Source organism: Cherax quadricarinatus, chromosome 2 (genome assembly GCF_038502225.1).
Source record: "Cherax quadricarinatus isolate ZL_2023a chromosome 2, ASM3850222v1, whole genome shotgun sequence".
Lineage (NCBI taxonomy): Eukaryota > Metazoa > Arthropoda > Malacostraca > Decapoda > Parastacidae > Cherax > Cherax quadricarinatus.
In genome coordinates this window covers 60,296,215-60,317,581 of record NC_091293.1, presented here as the reverse complement: position 1 = coordinate 60,317,581, position 21,367 = coordinate 60,296,215, and the positions used below count along the sequence as shown (strand labels likewise).

The 21,367-nt window shown below is 38.4% G+C and overlaps 1 protein-coding gene across 5 annotated transcripts in view; it reads left to right on the top strand.

The window, feature by feature from the left end:
* The window catches only part of LOC128701146 (probable flavin-containing monoamine oxidase A), a 165,196-nt gene extending 149,576 nt beyond the window's left edge, over positions 1–15,620 (top strand). For all 5 annotated transcript variants that reach the window (XM_070088586.1, XM_070088600.1, XM_070088593.1 and 2 more), the window contains exon 11: positions 12,602–15,620. In XM_070088586.1, coding sequence (XP_069944687.1) covers positions 12,602–12,716 — 115 coding nt within the window. In that variant the 3' untranslated portion in view covers positions 12,717–15,620. The remainder of the gene's footprint in view (positions 1–12,601) is intronic.
* Positions 15,621–21,367: the final 5,747 nt, after the last annotated feature.

Below are 21,367 nucleotides of genomic sequence, written 5' to 3'. Positions count from 1 at the left end.
GCCGACTTTGACTCCCATTTTAGGCCAATTACATTATTCCAATCAACCAAATTCTTAGATATTTCACTAGTATTACTTCTATTCTATCGATTGAGCACAAGAAATCGCCAAGTCAACTGTTTCAACTACAAAATAAAGTGATCGGAAATTGTTAATTTGGCCAATTTAACACAAAGTTCAAAATATTCCAATTTCAAAATAGGGTCCAGAATGAACAATGTAGGCATTCCTGGCACTAAACTAACATTTCCTCTGTTCATTAGTTATGTTTTGAGGCTTTACAAATACATTCCATTTTTATTTTTTATTCACATAATGAATTTTTATTCACACCAAAAAATAGAAGATTTACTGTTATGCAATACTGTAATAATTGTATAAATATCATCACCATATTTGTGAATGTATATTAGACCCACCAGCTGACGTGTATTAGACGTGTGAGGTCGTTTGTTTACTCTTGAATATCGGCAAAAATTTAACATTTCTGCTACTTTGAGCTCAGTTTCAAGCAATTTCCAGTGCTAAAACCAATCAAAATCATCTCGATTTCTGTAATATGTCTTCCATTCTATCAAATGAGACCAAGAAATCGCAAATACAACTATAAAAAACATACGAAAAAACACTGCAAAGTTGCTGTTTTAATCGAAAAATCATGATTTCATTTTTTTTCTCTCATTATACACAGTGTGCTGCAGGATCTGTTTTGTGTGGTGCACACATACCACATAGATGTATTCTATCATATCTAGGCCCAAATGTTCCACTCACAGTTTATCAGAGTGAGCTGAGCTCATGGCGTAGATCTACGGTTTGGACCCTGAACGTAAAGCCGTAGATCTACGGGACGGACCCTGAAAGGGTTAACATACTACTGGAATGAAAAAAGTTCGTTAACCGGGGGTCCACTGTATATGGAATAGGTGGTAAGTTATTAAATGCTGTAAAGAGTTTTTATGAGGATAGTGAGGCTCAGGTTAGGGAGTGTAGAAGAGAGGGAGACTACTTCCCGGTAAAAGTAGGTCTTAGACAGGGATGTGTAATGTCACCATGGTTGTTTAATATATTTATAGATGGGGTTGTAAAGGAAGTAAATGCTAGGGTGTTCGGGAGAGGGGTGGGATTAAATTTTGGGGAATCAAATTCAAAATGAGAATTGACACAGTTACTTTTTGCTGATGATACTGTGCTTATGGGAGATTCTAAAGAAAAATTGCAAAGGTTAGTGGATGAGTCTGGGAATGTGTGTAAAGGTAGAAAGTTGAAAGTGAACATAGAAAAGAGTAAGGTGATGAGGGTGTCAAATGATTTAGATAAAGAAAAATTGGATATCAAATTGGGGAGGAGTATGGAAGAAGTGAATGTTTTCAGATACTTGGGAGTTGACGTGTCGGCGGATGGATTTATGAAGGATGAGGTTAATCATAGAATTGATGAGGGAAAAAAGGTGAGTGGTGCGTTGAGGTATATGTGGAGTCAAAAAACGTTATCTGTGGAGGCAAAGAAGGGAATGTATGAAAGTATAGTAGTACCAACACTCTTATATGGGTGTGAAGCTTGGGTGGTAAATGCAGCAGCGAGGAGACGGTTGGAGGCAGTGGAGATGTCCTGTTTAAGGGCAATGTGTGGTGTAAATATTATGCAGAAAATTCGGAGTGTGGAAATTAGGAAAAGGTGTGGAGTTAATAAAAGTATTAGTCAGAGGGCAGAAGAGGGGTTGTTGAGGTGGTTTGGTCATTTAGAGAGAATGGATCAAAGTAGAATGACATGGAAAGCATATAAATCTATAGGGGAAGGAAGGAGGGGTAGGGGTCGTCCTCGAAAGGGTTGGAGAGAGGGGGTAAAGGAGGTTTTGTGGGCAAGGGGCTTGGACTTCCAGCAAGCGTGCGTGAGCGTGTTAGATAGGAGTGAATGGAGATGAATGGTACTTGGGACCTGACGATCTGTTGGAGTGTGAGCAGGGTAATATTTAGTGAAGGGATTCAGGGAAACCGGTTATTTTCATATAGTCGGACTTGAGTCCTGGAAATGGGAAGTACAGTGCCTGCACTTTAAAGGAGGGGTTTGGGATATTGGCAGTTTGGAGGGATATGTTGTGTATCTTTATATGTGTATGCTTCTAGACTGTTGTATTCTGAGCACCTCTGCAAAAACAGTGATAATGTGCGAGTGTGGTGAAAGTGTTGAATGATGATGAAAGTATTTTCTTTTTGGGGATTTTCTTTCTTTTTTTGGGTCACCCTGCCTCGGTGGGAGACGGCCGACTTGTTGAAAAAAAAAAAAATTGTTATTATTATTATTATTATTATTATTATTATGCTATATTAGGGCTACATAGCTCAACAAGCATGAATTATTTAAGTGCTAAAATGAGTTTTTAATAGATAATGAAAGGTTAATAATTATTTATACATACCTTACTGAGTATAGGGCAATTACAGTATAAAACTCTTGTGGTGTTGTGGGGACCAAAAGTATGGAAACAGAGGAGCAGAGAAGTGTTGAGAGACCACCTGTTTTGTGATGATGGTGCCTACTTGTGTTTACAGGAAAAGATCTATGATCAAGTTTAACCAAATGCATACATTTATCTTTTGTATATGAACATTAGGTACATGTGTGATACTATATGCTCTTTTTTTTTTTTTTTTTTTTTTTTTTTTTTTGGTGTAAAAATAAATCAAAAGTGATTTTAAAATTCTGGCTTTGATAATTGTATAGAATTTTTTTTCTGATATTTTGTTATCAGATTCATTATTTGTATGTGGTAGGCTCATATTTGTTTAGTGCAAATTGACTGGTAAATGTGAATTTTTTAGCATTTGTAAGAACTAGTAATCAAGAATTACTTTATAGAGCATTTTCTTGATTGTTTTTGGATTTAAATATATTGACTTATAGATAAGATAAGATGAAGTTTATTTCTTTGTAAAGGTTGCAATGAGTAATTACAGTTTTGATTTGCTAAGTATAAAGACAGCCACTATCATGCTGGGGCATTTTGGGCAGACTAATCCTAATACATAGTAACTAATTAAAACTAGACAAGATAGTAAGTACATAGTAACTCTACTTAAAACTAGACAGGCAGTAGTGGTTAACTGTTTTACAAACTTATTTAAACTTAATACAAATGTGAGGTAGTTAGGAGGAGTAAGGTTCTGTAACATAATCTTGAAATTGCACACAAAATCTATATTAAAAGTAATAGTTCAGGTGGTAATATTTTATGAATTGGCAGAATTAAAAGCCTAGAGGTCACATAATAAAACTAATTAGCAGATGTGTCAAAATACTGTAAAATAATATATGCTCTATTATAATTGCCCAGGAAAAATATGAATTAAGGTTCTAGTATGCTCATCTAAATTTCAAATTATCCAAACACTTCTTTGCCTCCATAGATAACGTTTTTTGTCTCCACATATACCTCAACGCACCACTCACCTTTTTTCCCTCATCAATTCTATGATTAACCTCATCCTTCATAAATCCATCCGCCGACACGTCAACTCCCAAGTATCTGAAAACATTCACTTCTTCCATACTCCTCCTCCCCAATTTGATATCCAATTTTTCTTTATCTAAATCATTTGATACCCTCATCACCTTACTCTTTTCTATGTTCACTTTCAACTTTCTACCTTTACACACACTCCCAAACTCATCCACTAACCTTTGCAATTTTTCTTTAGAATCTCCCATGAGCACAGTATCATCAGCAAAAAGTAACTGTGTCAATACCCATTTTGTATTTGATTCTCCATAATTTAATCCCACCCCTCTCCCAAACACCCTAGCATTTACTTCTTTTACAACCCAATCTATAAATATATTAAACAACCATGGTGACATTACACATCCCTGTCTAAGACCTACTTTTACCAGGAAGTAGTCTCCCTTTCTTCTACACACCCTAACCTGAGCCTCACTATCCTCATAAAAACACTTTACAGCATTTAGTAACTTACCACCTATTCCATATAGTACTTGCAACATCTGCCACATTGCTCCCCTATCCACTCTATCATATGCCTTTTCTAAATCCATAAATGCAATAAAAACTTCCCTACCTTTATCTAAATACTGTTCACGTATATGCTTCAATGTGAACACTTGATCTACACATCCCTTACCCACTCTGAAACCTCCTTGCTCATCCGCAATCCTACATTCTGTCTTACCTCTAACTCTTTCAATTATAACCCTACCATACACTTTTCCTGGTATACTCAGTAAACTTACTCTTCTATAATTTTTACAATCTCTTTTGTCCCCCTTCCCATTATATAAAGAGACTATACATGCTCTCTGCCAATCCCTAGGTACCTTCCCCTCTTTCAAACATTTATTAAACAAAAATACCAACCACTCCACCACTATATCTCCCCCTGCTTTTAACATTTCTGTTATGATCCCGTCAGTTCCAGCTGCTTTACCCCCTTTCATTTTACGTAATGCCACACGCACCTCCCCCACACTCACATCCTGTTCTTCTTCACTCCTAAAAGATGGTATACCTCCCTGGCCAGTGCATGAAATTACCGCTTTCCTTTCTTCGTCGATATTTAAAAGTTCCTCAAAATATTCTCGCCATCTACCCAAAACCTCCATCTCCCCATCTATTAACTCCCCTACTCTGTTTTTAACTGACAAATCCATTCGTTCTCTAGGCTTTCTTAACTTGTTTAACTCCAAAATTTTTTCTTATTTTCATTAAAATTTCTTGACAGTGCCTCTCCCACTCTATCATCTGCTCTCCTTTTGCACTCTCTCACCACTCTCTTCACCTTTCTTTTACTCTCCATTACTCTACTCTTCTTATAACACTTCTGCTTTGTAAAAACCTCTCATAAGCTAACTTTTTCTTTTTCATCACACCCTTTACTTCATCATTCCACCAATCACTCCTCATTCCTCCTGCACCCACCCTCCTATAACCACAAACTTCTGCCCCACATTCTAATACTGCATTTTTAAAACTCATCCAACCCTCTTCAACCCCCCCACTACTCATACTTGCACCAGTCCACCTTTCTGCCAATAGTTGCTTATATCTCACCCAAACTTCCTCCTCCCTTAGTTTATTAACTTTCATCTCCCTCTTGCTTGTTGTTGCCATCTACCTCTTATTCTAACTGTAGCTACAACTAAATAATGATTCGATATATCAGTTGCCCCTCTATAAACATGTACATCCTGGAGCCTACCCATCAACCTTTTATCCACCAATACATAATCTAACAAACTACTTTCATTACGTGCTATATCATGCCTTGTATATTTATTTATCCTCTTCTTCATAAAATATGTATTACTTATTACTAAACCTCTTTCTACACCTAGCTCAATTAAAGGCTCCCCATTTTCATTTACCCCTGGCACCCCAAATTTACCTACTACTCCCTCCACAACATTTTTGCCCACTTTAGCATTGAAATCCCCAACCACCATTACTCTCACACTTGGTTCAAAACTCCCCATGCATTCATTCAAAATCTCTCTCTCTCCTCTACACTTCTCTCTTCTCCAGGTGCATATATGCTTACTATAACCCACTTTTCACATCCAACCTTTATTTTACTCCACATAATCCTTGAATTAATACATTTGTAGTCCCTCTTTTCCTGCCATAACTTATCCTTCAACATTATTGCTACTCCTTCTTTAGCTCTAGCTCTATTTGAAACCCCTGACCTAATCCCATTTATTCCTCTCCACTGAAACTCTCCCACCACCTTCAGCTTTGTTTTACTTAAAGCCAGGACATCCAGCTTCTTCTCATTCATAACATCCACAATCATCTCTTTCTTATCATTTGCACAACATCCACGCACATTCAGACTTCCTACTTTGACAGTTTTATTCTTCTTATTCCTTTTATTAATTATTACAGGAAAAGGGGTTACTAGCCCATTGTTCCCGGCATTTTAGTTGACTTTTACAACACGCATGGGTTACGGAGGAAAGATTCTTATTCCACTTCCCCATGGATATAAAAGGAAAAGTAATAAGACCAAGAACTATTAAGATAAAATCAAAGAAAACTCAGATGAGTGTGTATAAATAAACATGTACATGTATGTGTAGTGTGACCTAAGTGTAAGTAGAAGTAGCAAGACGTACCTGTAGTCTTGCATATTTATGAGACAGACAAAAGACACCAGCAATCCTACCATCATGTAAAACAATTACAGGCTTTCGTTTCACACTCGCTTGGCAGGACGGTAGTAGCCCCCTGGGTGGTTGCTGTCTACCAACCTACTACAATTATCTAGACACATCCCCACCATATTTGTAAAGGATAATTGTGCATATAACTGTATACAAATGTGGAGATGTGAAATCTTCCTTGATATGATGTAGTTACTGTCTTCAGTAACTGAGGTTATAATATTACCCTTCATAAATTTCCTGGTAAAACACTTTCTGGATAATAATAAAGGAATAGCAGGATTGGTATTACTTATATTTTTCCCTTATGTTTTTGTTCCTATCCATTGTGGGCCCCCTAGCTCTCTTGCAGTGCTTCTCTTTCTTGGTCTTTGACTGACTTCACTACCTCTACTATTACTACCTCTCTACTTCCTTTCCTACTACCTCTCTTGTCCCATCCCTGTCTGCTGGCTTATATATACTGCCTCCTCCTTTTTCTGTTAGTGTGACTTTGTAAATGGTCAAAGTTGGACCGAAACATCATCATAAGCTTCTCTCTTCTGTGTGCAGGTTATTTGTGTATTGTTCCAGTCACAGTATTGTGCATTTTTTATATTTATTATCAGACTATGTGCTAAACCTGAAAGGGTCATACAGTATTATTCTTTTATAAGTAACATGTAAATTTATGATATTTGAACAGAAGTAAACCTTCGATTTAATGAGTTACTATGCCCATTGCCTTCGCTACTATGTACGCTCTCATGATCTCCGCAATCCTTCCATTTATAGAATAGTCACCAATATTAGTAGACATTCTTTATTTGTTCACCGCCCCTGTTTGCTCCATCCCTTCCTCTTCGCCTACATTCGCTCTTGTCTTCCCTTCAATTGCCACCTTTTTATGTTCATGTAGCATCTCACTTTTCCCTACCCCCCTGGGAAGTTCCAGCTGTTCAAGTCTGTTCTTTCACACTCCCTTGCTCGGAATCCCAACTGCCTACGGTAGCTTCCTGCTCTCTTTTTTTTTGACCACTTCCACTCTCATTCTCATGCCATTGCAGTGTACACAGATGGCTCTAAGTCTTCTGATGGTGTCGGATTCGCAGCAGTGTTTCCGGACAGCATCGTGCGAGGGCATTTACTGTCTTTGGCTAGCATTTTTACTGCTGAATTGTATGCCATTCTTGCAGCACTTACCCGTATTGCATCTTTGCCTGTGTCATCATTTGTGGTTGTTTCAGACTCCCTTAGTGCTTTACAGGCTGTACCAAAATTTGATACACCTCACCCCCTAGTTCTCTGTATCCAACTTTGGTTATGCCGCATCTCTACCAAACATAAAGATACTGTTTTTTGTTGGGTCCCTGGTCATGTTGACATACAGGGCAATGAACAGGCAGACACTGCTGCGCGGTCAGCAGTACATGACCTTCCAGTTTCATATAGAGGTGTTCCATTCACGGACTATTTTGCTGTTATAGCTACCCACCTTCACACCCGTTGGCAACAACGTTGTTCTGCTCTGCTCAATAACAAACTGTGTTGTTCTATTAAACCAATTATAGGTTACTGGCCGCCGCCTTGTCATCAGTGTCGAGGTTGGGAGACTACTCTCTCCCGCCTTCGCATTGGCCACACTCGTCTTACTCATGGATATCTCATGGAGAGGCGCCCTGCTCCTCTCTGTGGGAATTGTCAGGTTCCAGTATCAGTCAGCCACATTCTTTTAGACTGCCCACTTTATCAACGAGCACACAGAATTTACCTCCGTCGTCGTCTTCGCTCTGCTGCTCTCTCTTTACCTTCCCTTCTTGCTGATAGTTTAGTTTAATATGTTTATTATGCACCCCATACCCATCCTGTGGGCGGTAGTCAAAAGATTACAGAGGTACATAATTGGTCCAGGGACTGGACTCCAAAGTTCTGATAGCTGAGCAAGTTACAGAGGTAATGAACTCACAATTTAAAAAGGTAATGAACTCACAATTTACAAAGGTAATGAACTCCAGGTAGGTCTGGTCACAATCATGACAAGTTACAAAGGTATTTACAGATTACAGAGGTACGTAATGGGTCCAGGGACTGGGCCCCAAAGTTTTGATAGCTGAACTAGGTACAAAGGTAATGAGCTCACAAGTTACAAAGGTAATGAATTCTGTAAGAATGGTTACTTACGTTTATACATGGCTACAATCATGAACAAATTATAGTGTAATGAGCAATTCACACTTCCACACCCGGTCACAACTGTAATAAGTTATTGACACACACACACACACACACACACACACACACACACACACACACACACACACACACACACACACACACACACACACACACACACACACACACACACACTCACTCACTTTAGTTTAATATCTTTATTATGCACCCCATACCCATCCTGTGGGCGGTAGTCAAAAGATTACAAAGGTACATAATGGGTCCAGTGACTGGACCCCAAAGTTATGATAGCTGAACTAGTTACAAAGGTAATGAACTCCAGGTAGATCTGGTCACAATCATGGCAAGTTACAGAGGTAATGAATCATCCTCACTCCTATGCATGGTTACAGTCATGAACAAATTACAAAGTAATGAACCACTGATACGTCCACACCTGGTCACAATTGTAATGAGTTATAAATACAAATATTAAGTGGATCATACACCCACACTAGCGCATGCGCGCACACACACACACACCAGGGCGCACGCACGGACATGTGCACACCAGCGTACAAATATATGCATACACACAAGGACGCACACCCACACCCTCACACACACCCTCACACACACCCACCCACACACACACACACACACACACACACACACACACACACACATGGTAATGCATTATTTACAGCTAGCAAAGTCAGGGTATTTCTCCAGAATGGTCTGCAATATACCACTGTGGATAAAATACTTTGCCATTTCTTGAACATTTCTGAGTGAGTTGTTTCTAAATTCGTTAATTTGATCACACTCCAGTACATAATGACGCAAGGTGTGACAATAGTCCATCTGGCAAAGTTTACATTTCGTTTGGTCTACATCTGGTGGTGGTGATTTAACCTGTCATAGATACGTACTTGTAACCCAGCCGGAGCCGGGCAGTAGTGACATCCAAGAGTCTGCTTATCTTGTTGGATGCACCATAGACATGTGGCTCCTCCTGCATGATGGAATGATGATAGATGGACTGACTTGTGTCAATCTCCCTAAGTCTTAAGTCAATGAAGTTCATTTGAAGTTCTTTTTGTATTATTGTTCTCAAACTGCTAACTGACAACCCAAGATTGTAATCTACCCCCTCTTTGAAAGCATACAGCTTAGCTAATTTATCAGTTCTATCATGCATCTGAAGACCAATGTGAGATGGAATCCACAACATGTGCACTCTGACTCCACTGTCCACAATCTTACCATACCTATGTCTGGCTTCTGACACAAGCATGCCACAATTTATACTTAATGAGTTGAGAGCATTTATGGATGACAGAGAATCAGTTACAATTAAAGTGTCAACCTTAGATACATGGACACATTTGAGTGCAAGGAGTATGGCAAACACTTCTGTTTGAAGGCCCAGTTATTGATGCGTGCTCCAATTTCTTTGAGAGCCATCACTCTGTGTGACAACAGCAGCACTACCAGCTGCACCAGTGGACTGGTGAACAGAACCATCGACGTAAATAATTTGTGAAAGAGTGTTCTGTGTGACTAAGTTATCAATATAGCTTAAGGCATCATGTTTGGCTTCAAGACGAAGCTTTGGTTGTGATTTAAGAAGAGTTTTGGGGGGAAATGGAGGAATGGTAGTTTGGAATGGGGTAATATCCCATGGAGCAGGGATATGTCTCTGTTGTCTAACTTGATATAGATCATGTAGCTTGTTCATGCGGAGGTCGGTTCCAGTTTTTTCGATCCATCTGGAAGGATGTTCACCAGTGCTGAGAAAAGTTTGGAGGGCTTCTGTGCAGGGGTTTGAATGGGCTAGCCTAAGCATATTGACCCCAATAAGGATATTTCTTTCAGTAACACGATCTCTAATGCTTGGAATATTAAGTTCTTTCCGCATATTTAAAATTTTGGCAGTACGAGGGCATCCTAGGATGATCCTCATTGCTTCGTTTTGCAGTTTTTCCAGCCCTCCACGAGTGCAAGTAGTGGCGCCGCATAATCAACCAATGATCTAATATAAGCAAGATACATCATTTTCACAATTTTAACATTAGCTCTATACCTGGGATGAAAACCTGCCACAACTCTAAGTGCTCTCAGCCTTTCTTTGTATTGGCGACAAAGTCTCGTTACAACAGGTCCAAGTAGTGAAACCTCAAAGCCTAGATACCTGTATCTGCTTACATATTCTAGAAGAGACCCATCATGCAACTGGATCTGACGAACTGTGCCTCTCTGCCGAGGAGGACGCCTGTTGAGTATCTTTGTTTTATCCCCTGAGATTATTAACCCCAGGTCCTGACACAAGGCTAGTACATGATTAAGAATGTTTTGGGTGTTGGAGAATCCGGTGGTGTGAATCATTATGTCATCAGCAAAACTAACCATATAATGATGGGGCTGGCTAGGCATGGCATTAAGTAAGGCATTAATCAAAATGTTGAAAAGGGTGGGACTAAGCACACCTCCCTGTGGGGTTCCTAATTCAAAATCTTTAGTTACACTTCTATGTCCCTGGAACAACACAGACGACTTTCTGTTGGACAGGTAGCCTTTAATCCAGCGGAGAAGCCATCCTCCAACATCCATTCTGGCAAGTTCACAAATGATTACATGTCGGTTGGCTACATCAAAACCGGATTTAAGGTCAAGGAACGTAGTGTATGAGCTGTCAGTGTGCAGAGTGAGAAAGGTGGTAATGCAATGATGCACACTCCTTCCATGCATGAAGCCATGCAACCGGGGTGACAAGAATTCCTTAATTCTGTGCATAAGACGATTAAGAATCATGCTTTCGAATGTTTTACACAAGCAGCTAGTAAGGGATATTGGGCGAAATGAGTTTTGTTGATTGGGCTTCGGAATGGGAATAATGAGGCTGTTGGTCCATGATTTAGGGAGCTCCCCAGTGACATAACTCATGTTATATAATTCAAGTAAAGGATTACCTGGTACTCGACACAGCAATCTGAGTATGTTGAAAGTAATACCGTCCTCACCAGGCGACATGGAGTTGCCCTTAGTGCTGCATCAAGTTCATAATTAGTGAAAGGAATGTTGCAGTCATCTGCCTTGCTGAGCATAAAGCAAACAAGTCTCTCCCTTGCATCATATTTGTCCATTAATTTCGCCTGTCTTGCTGATAGACCCACCTTTCATCCGGACTCTCTCATTGACTTTTTGACAACAACTGACTTACTCCACAAACTCTGATGATGATACCTTCAGCCCTTTCTACCTCAGTCTCTTGCTACCCTCTACCCCCGCACTATCCCCTGCCCCGCTGTTTTCTGTAATCTACTAATCATCCCTCCTCCCCTTCTGCTGCCCGATACCCTCGCTTCCTTCCCTGCCTGCACCGTTGTATAGCCCTTGTGGTTTAGCGCTTCTTTTTTATTATAATAATACTGGATTACTGAGGGAGGAACAGGTGGCCAATATGTGATTGTGGTGGACAGCAGTGAGATTGTTTTGCTGTGATTGTGACAATAACAAACATTTCTGTGACCCATGAACTTTGTCAGTTGTTTCCAGTTCAGCTGAACAGCAGATTTTGTCCCATTTTTTCTGAAGTTTCTTAAACCGAGGTTTACCTGAAGTTTACCTGGAGAGGGTTTCGGGGGTCAACCCCCCTGCTACTCGATCTGAGACCAGGCCTCATGGTGGATCAGGGTCTGATCAACCAGGCTGTTACTGCTGGCTGCAAGCAAACTGATGTACGAACCACAGTTCGGTTCATTATTAAAGCCTCTGTGGAAAATTTTGAGCATTTATATGCCAGATTTCTACAAAACTGAAATTACAAAATACAGCCTCTCCTCACTTAGCAACGTTTACCGACGACTCAGACTTACAACGGGCTCTCTGAAAAGTATGCATACCTAAATAATGTACATGTATATTAGAGCTGAGTTTTTCTGTTGTGTGTATTACAATATACAGTGCACTACTGTATAAACATTTAAAAATACACCAGAAATGTTATAAAATGGTGCAAAGGTGACATTAAAACAGTATCAAAGATACAAATCTACTACCATTATATTATGCTTCTCACTTAGTAATTAATTCATTTACCGATGAGGTCTCAGAAATGGAACTCTGTCGTTAAGTGAGGAGAGGCTGTATCTGTTACTAATTTTAAGAAGAATTGGTCAATTTTAATTATATACATAAATTGCTTGAAGGGTTATCAGTGAAGAATTTTACATTATACTGTTTTTTATACTGATTTTTTTTTTTTTTACAGTATGCCAAAAGACTACAAGAACATCAAAGAGGAAAAAGGACTTTCCATCAGGCATCTCTTTTATTTGGCACTTGTTGCCGCAATTCTTGCTTTTGCATACTCTATGTACTTTTAAGCTTTTGGGCATGTTAGACAGTAATGTGCCATATTTTTACATCACTGATGAAATTAGTTGTCTATTGCTTTTAATTTTTTTTTTTGTATCGGTGGTAAATGATCCATATAGGTTTAATGCTTCTTTTTAATATTATAATAATGATAATTTTAGATACACTTTGATATTTAGTTTCCTTGGTAATTAGAGGGATGACCATATATTAAGATTTCTCCAAACATTTCAAGCTTTACAGTCTAATTTCATTATGTCTTGATAAGAAAGATGATGTATGGAGTATAAAATGCAAATAATGTTAATTTTTGTGGCGGAAATCAAAACACACAAATCTAGTTTAACAGCACATAGAAGAAAGAATTTGACAGAAATGAGGGATGACATAATATACTAAAGTAAGCATTGAAGAGTGGCATAGCCAGGTTCTAATATCAGGGAGAACGAGCATATAAAAAAAGGTGCCACCTAATACCTTAAACATGGCTTATTTTATGGTAGTGACTGTCGTTTTGTAATTTTAATGCATTTTTATCAAGACTCTAAATTTCAGAACTTGACAATTAATATGTTCTATGATTAGAAATGATTATATCATTAAAAATATATGAAATTGGGAAGGATTCAGAAGGTAAGATAAAGGTAAAATAGGCATCAAATATACCGAGGGAAAGCAACCACTACCCCTGCTTCCTCCCTAGCCAGGCTACTGACTATTAACTCCTTAACTGTCCAAATGTAGATCTACATTCTTACCACTAGTGCTCCAAACATAGATCAATGTTTTATTTTTCCTGCCTCCAAATTTGGGACGATTGACCTGAAATGCCTGGTCAGAATAGAATGGGTCTTGACACTCACTGTGTGCAATATTAAAAAAATCTGGGACCACTTAGTATCTTGTGGGAACACTAGTTAAATTGAGTGCCACTAGAACAAAGAGCATGGCAGACACCAGGGATTCACTAATGTCATGTTGTATTAACACTCCCCTTTTAAGAGGAAAGTAATGTTGACTCGAGTTTAGTGGGCTTGAGATGGATACACCTACTACTGTGCAACCTACATCTACAGAACCATAAATTCTAATATTAACCCTAAACTAAAACACTTTCTTGATAGTTGCAACAGGACACAATACCAGGCACAAAAATCTCTACGACATTCCTCGTGTCGGCTAAACCTCTACAAAAATTTGATGTACATACAAGGGCCTAAAATCTTGAACTCCCTGCCTGAAAACTCTAGAACTGCAAACTCAACCACCATTTTCAAAACTACCATTAAAAAACATCTTATCTCCCTAACACACCCCATCATCAGCTAACCAAAAGAAAACCACCTAATTTCTATTTTTTGTATCATGAACACATCCAAAACAATATAGTCTTTCTCTCATTATCTGTAATTTCCCCTAATTTACATATACACTCACCCAAATGACTGTAAACATAAAATTCCTAATATAGCTATTCCCCATTAAATCTTAAGTTCGTCCTAAGTTTGCCTGAGATAATCTTCCAATATAGGAGCTTTAATAGAAACAGTGTATCATGCCAAGACAATTCCAGTCCCATTACTAAATTTACCATTTGTAATATTGTTATATGTTTATACTACCTCACAATTATAAAGTAAAGTAAATCTAATTATGTATCTAATAATGTACATATATTCAAATGTACAGCTCCATAACCTATATCAATATAGAGTAAGAATTAGTGTTAGTCTGCCTGAAATACTTAGGCATGCTAGTGACCTTTGTAATTAATACTTTCAAACATGTAAACCACACATTGTAAGCTTTACAAAGAAATTAACATTGTCATTGTCATATGGCCACAAGTGGTCGAGGAAATGTCAAAAACCTTGATAATAATCCATGTGCAACATTTGTGCAACATCCTTTCTATTTTGATACCACTGGTAGTGTCATCCTGCCAAAATGTCCTATAACCTATGCCCTAAGTAAAGAGAAACAATTCTGGAACATGTGTAATACATGTTTGGCAGGCCTGGTGGCTGGATGCCCAAGTCGCTGATTGACTTTGGCTGTCTCTATCTCCGTCTTTCTGTCTGTATCTATCTATGCCTGTCTCTTTATCTCTCTCTGTCTGTCTGTCTCTGTCTCACAGGTACACATAAATAGTTATTATACAGAGTGTAAATTACCTAGGATAACCCAAAAAATCCTAAGTGCTATACTGTGCTTATAGATATAAGACATAATAAGCATGACTGGCAAGTAATACACATTTTCACTTGTTCAAGAATCAGACATGATTGCATTGTGTGTAATACCTGTTAGTTCATGAGTGGCTTTCTTAGACAGAAAGAGAGACAAGCAGACAGACATACAGGAAGACAGACACACGGGCAGACAGAAAGACAGATAAGCAGAGACAAAGATAAAGAGACAGAGCTAGACAGATAGACAGACAAACAGATAGAGAGTCAAACAGATAGACAGACACATTTATATGTAACAGTGAAAACAAAGCAAGCCAAAACAGTAGGCATCCTTTCAATGATATGGTACTATGTACCCCAATCAGCTCTTCTTGCTCTGTACCATTCTCTCATTTACCCTTACCTTACCTATGGTATTTGTACATGGGGCTCAACCACAGCAAATCACCTCAAACCTTTAATAACAAAACCTTTAATAACAAAAAGCTGCAGCCCGATTGATTACTAACTCCAGCACTAGACAGCATACTCCACCACTTTTCAATATTTAACTTGCTTAATATACAAAACATCCACACTTATTATTGTGCCTACTACATACACAGAACACTACACTCAAATATAAACCCTCCTCTCAAACTCCTCCTTAATAACTATAACAGAACTCACAGCCATAATACAAGACACAAATCACTCCTCGATATCCCTCGTGTCCATCTCTCCCTATGCAAAAATGCTATGCACATAAAGGGCCCTAAGATCTGGAATTCATTGCCAGAACAAAAACTAAAGGACCCTTGCCTGCAAATCAATTTAAGGCTCTAAGAAATCACCTCATCACCCAAAATTAAACAGTCAAACCATACTCAATACCTACTAGTTACTCAAAAGCTATACAAAAAAATTCTAAATAATTTGAGAATGCTCAACTTAAACTTAATTCATCTTCATTACTGTATATTGTACTAAGGACTGCTCAACCATAAACTCATTACTTCAAAATTAGATTCTTAGATTTCATTGTATAAAATAATACTAAATTTTAATAATCTCATATTGTAAATTGTTTTAAATTGTTCCATTGTAATATTTCCACATTGTAAAATAATTCAAATTATACCATTGTTTGTAATAATGTAACTTTTATAAACTAACTTTAAACCTTTAATTACTGTATTCACCATAACTTATCAAAAGTCCACATAATTACGTATCTGTTATTGCCTTACTAATCTTAAGTTAATATTAAGTTTGCCATGTGCTAAAATGTAATACTGTAACCACCTCTGTTGACATAAAAAATCAATGTTCAATTCGAAGCAACTATCACATATATATCTAGTATTAATTAAGTATAATCTGTAATGTATTAGGTTAGTCTGCCCAAAATGTCTCAGCATGATAGTGGCTTTCTTTGCACTTGCAAATCAATATTGTAGTTAAACATTGTAAACTATGCATGGAAATAGACTCCTTATAACATGTCAGTCACACATTGTAAACTTTGCAAAGAAATAAAAATTTGAATTTTGAAGGCAGTGCACAATCATCAAGTATCACTCCACTGCTGCACTGTCATCAGTGGAGTGACACTCAGTCTTACACCATGCTTCAAGGAGTTTCATATATACTCCAGCAAGTCTAAAACATTGCTGGGACCTATAAATACTTTGTATATATTTCTAGACAATAGTAGGTGACCAAGGCAAGTGAAAATGTTCACCTGTCAGTGTGTTTGTGACTATTTGAGTACTAGGTCAGTGTTATGGGGCTATAGTATCCAACATGTACCTAATATTAGTGTCAGAACAAACATTGGCTATGAAATCACAAGGCATACTACAAGCAAGCTGCAGGACTCTCTGTTGCAGTCCCTTGAGCATCCAGTGCCAACTTCGCGGTCTTATATCTTGGAAAGTACTGACCCTAAATTTTTTTTTTTTGTCTTATTACACACGGAAAATTGCCCTCTTTAATTTATTTATTTATTTATTTTTTTTTTTTTTTTCAAAATATTTGGAGCGCTGGACGAGAGAACGTAGATCTACGGGTTAATGAAAAGTAATGTTGAAAAAATTAAAATCATGATAATGGGGGTTTTTAGCTATGAAAAACTAGACACATTAGCTTGAATAAATGGTCAGCATGTGGTGAGCATGCGTGTTCACACGTATGCAGAGACAGAGAGAGAGAAAATAGAGGGTAGGGGAGAGGAGAGAGTGAGAAGAGAAGAAAGAGAGAAACCGTAACCTTATTTACTCACTCTTATTTTCACTGCTACAAAAGAAGTCACTGTACTTTTGCTGAACTAATTCACAAATAACCAGGCTTTAGAGAGGAGAGTTTAGACAGCGTTTCAGTCTCTCTTGGACTGTTATAAAGTTCTGACCTTTATTAAGACAACATTTTGGTCAAGGACAAACTGAAAAGTTGTTTAGTTTCTCTCCAAAAAGACGGTTATTTGCAAATTTAGTACTGTTATGCCAGGTTCTCCCATTATGGTTCAACTTGTAATGTTGTAAAATGTATACAACAGTTGAATAATGAGATTGCATTGTTTTATAACTACAACAGACAGTCTGCCATTACCATGTGCAAGGTATGCCAGAGCCAGGCCAGCGGTCAGAGTGTAATAAAGGTTGCCTGCTTAACCTTTATGTTGATGGTGATGTACTAGTGCAGTACGTCCCAGACGTTAATAGCGGTGATGTCTTAGTATGTACGCATAATTCAGGGCACCTTCAAATTTGCTGCAAGGGACAAATTTAGGCCTGGGCATGAGAGAATATTGTGGAAATTTATTCATACCAAAAAAATTCCATGATTGGATTTGATGTAAATAATTTTGATAACCCTTAACACATTCTTCCACCCAACAGTAACATTGGGTAGCTGAAAGATTAGTGCAGATTGATAGACCTACATCTTAAGGATGATTTTGGTAGGTCCTAATGTTTCCACCCATACCGGGAATCAACCCCCGGACCTCAGTATGTGAGCCGAGTGTGCTAACAATTGAGCTACGGGACACCATAAAGAGATTAGGTATACGTATTACGAGAGCTAGCACTTCTTTCTACAAGCGAGGTGAAGTAGAGGCATACCAAGACCTCCCTCACCCTTCTGGTTCTAGCTGTTGTGGTGCCAACACCCCTTGGGAGCTCTGAGCTCAAGATCCCATGCAGCTTACAAAATATCTCTGGCAGCCAACAAAGATAGACAGACTTCACGACAACCATGGACAAGTCTCTGTGCCAGATCCCATTTGTGAGACTCATTCACATATTGTTTCCCATGTAATTTGTTTTTTTTTTTTAACAAATTGTCCATCTCCCACCGAGGCAGGGTGACCCAAAAAGAAAGAAAAAATCCCCAAAAAGAAAATACTTTCATCATCATTCAACACTTTCACCTCACTCATACATAATCACTGTTTTTGCAGAGGTGCTCAGAATACAACAGTTCAGAAGCATATACGTATAGAGATACACAACATATCCCTCCAAACTGCCAATATCTCAAACCCCTCCTTTAAAGTGCAGGCATTGTACTTCCCATTTCCAGGACTCAAGTCCGGCTATATAAAAATAACTGGTTTCCCTGAATTTTTTTTTTTTTTTTTCAACAAGTCGGCCGTCTCCCACCGAGGCAGGGTGACCCAAAAAAGAAAGAAAATCCCCAAAAAGAAAATACTTTCATCATCATTCAACACTTTCCCCACACTCACACATTATCACTGTTTTTGCAGAGGTGCTCAGAATACAACAGTTTAGAAGCATATACGTATAAATATACACAACATATCCCTCCAAACTGCCAATATCCCAAACCCCTCCTTTAAAGTGCAGGCATTGTACTTCCCATTTCCAGGACTCAAGTCAGACTATATGAAAATAACCGGTTTCCCTGAATCCCTTCACTAAATATTACACTCCAACAGATCGTCAGGTCCCAAGTATCATTCGTCTCCATTCACTCCTATCTAACACGCTCATGCACGCTTGCTGGAAGTCCAAGCCCCTCGCCCACAAAACCTCCCTCCAACCTTTTCGAGGACAACTCCTACCCCGCCTTCCTTTCCCTACAGATTTATATGCTCTCCATGTCATTCTACTTTGATCCATTCTCTCAAACCAAACCACCTCAACAACCCCTCTTCAGCCCTCTGACTAATACTTTTATTAGCTCCACACCTTCTCCTAATTTCCACACTCCGAATTTTCTGCATAATATTTACACCACACATTGCCCTTAAACAGGACATCTCCACTGCCTCCAAATGTCTTCTTGCTGCAGCATTTAAAACCCAAGCTCACACCCATATGAGTGTTGGTACCACTATACTATACTATACTATATCGAAGATACGGTACTATGTTCCACAGTCAGCCCTCCTGGCCCTATATCACTCTCTTATTTACCCCTATCTCACCTATGGAATTTGTGCATGGTGCTCAACAACAATTAACCATCTCAGACCACTAATTACCCAACAAAAGGCTGCAGTTAGAATGATAAATTCTCACTACAGGCAGCACACTCCACCAATATTCAATACACTAAACCTACTCACCATACAAAACATCCATACTTATTACTGCACCTATTACATACATAGAACACTTAACTCTGATATTAACCCTCCCCTCAAACATCTCCTTGCCAACCTCAACAGAACACATGACCATAACACAAGGCACAGATCACTCTTTGATGTTCCTCGTGTCCATCTCACACTATGCAAAAACTCAATGCACATAAAAGGCCCTAAAATCTGGAATTCATTACCTGTAAATATAAAAGAAACACAACCTGTTTATAAATTCAAGTCTCTTCTCAAAGATTACTTACTCACCCAAAACCAAATAAATACTGAATAACTGAACATTATAAATTGTATATCTTAAATGTTTCTCACAATTATATCACATAAATGTTAAACCTAAAACCCAATCTAACTTTATTATTTTTTAAATACACTACCTAACAGAATCACTACCTAACTGAATGCAACCATATGACCTGTCTTTGTAATACTCACTTGTGCTTTATAGTTATCTGTTTACATTAATGTTTTATCACTGATTTCATCATTGCTTAGTAGCAGCGCTGTATAGTCCTTGTGGCTTAGCGCTTCTTTTTGATTATAATAATAATAATAATCATTGCTTAGTTAATCTTAAGTTAATTTTAAGCCAGCCCGTAATGCTATGCATAGTATAAGTGGCTTTGGCATACTGCTCTTATCTGTATTTTTTTTTTTGTACCTCTGTATGTGTGCACAAATTGGAAATAAATAAATAAATAAATAAATAAATACATTCCCTTCTTTGCCTTCATTGATAATGTTTTTTGTCTCCACATATACCTCAACACACCACTCACCTTTTTTCCTTCATCAATTCTATGATTAACTTCATCCTTCATAAATCCATCTGCTGACACATCAACTCCCAAATATCTGAAAACATTAACTCCTTCCATACTCATCCTCTCCAATTTGATATCCAATTTTTCTTTATCTAAATCATTTGATACCCTCATCACCTTACTCTTTTCTATGTTCACTTTCAACTTTCTACCTTTACACACACTCACAAACTCGTCCACTAACCTTTGCAATTTTTCTTTAGAATCTCCCATAAGCACAGTACAGTGGACCCCCGCATAGCGACTTTAATCCGTGCAAGAGGGCTGATTGTTATGCGAAATGTTCGGTATGTGAATGAATTTTCCCCATAAGAAATAATGGAAATCAAATTAATCCGTGCAAGACACCCAAAAGTATGAAAAAAAAATTTTTACCACATGAAATATACATTTTCCTACACACAAAGAGAAGGATACATGCACAATAGTAGAGTAGTACATGCACAATATATATTGTGCATGTACTACTCTACTAAATGAAGAATAAATGACACTTACCTTTATTGAAGATGCAGCAATGACTGATGAGACACTGTGTCCTGGGAGTGCCTTTTCCTCCTGAGTACTGTAGGTCCTGTTTGGCATTTTCTTCCAGAACAGGCCTTATCACACTGTGTATGCCACTACGATTCTTAAATCTCTCAAACCAACCTTTGCTGGCTTTAAATTCACCAATATGAGCACTAGTTCCAGGCATTTTTCCCTGTTCACCTGGGTGTTAGTCAACTGGTGTGGGTTGCATCCTGGGAGACAAGATTAAGGACCCCAATGGAAACAAGTTAGACAGTCTTCGATGACACTGACTTTTTTGGGTTATCCTGGGTGGCAAATCCTCTGGGGTTAATTGTTTCTTGGTATTCTCAATAAGCCACACCAACAACGGTGCTACAGCAGCAGCAGCAGCTGACGGTGGTACAGCAGCAACAGACGATGCTACAGCAGCAGCAGACGATGCTACAGCAGCAGCAGACGATGCTACAGCAGCAGCAGACGATGCTACAGCAGCAGCAGACGATGCTACAGCAGCAGCAGACGAT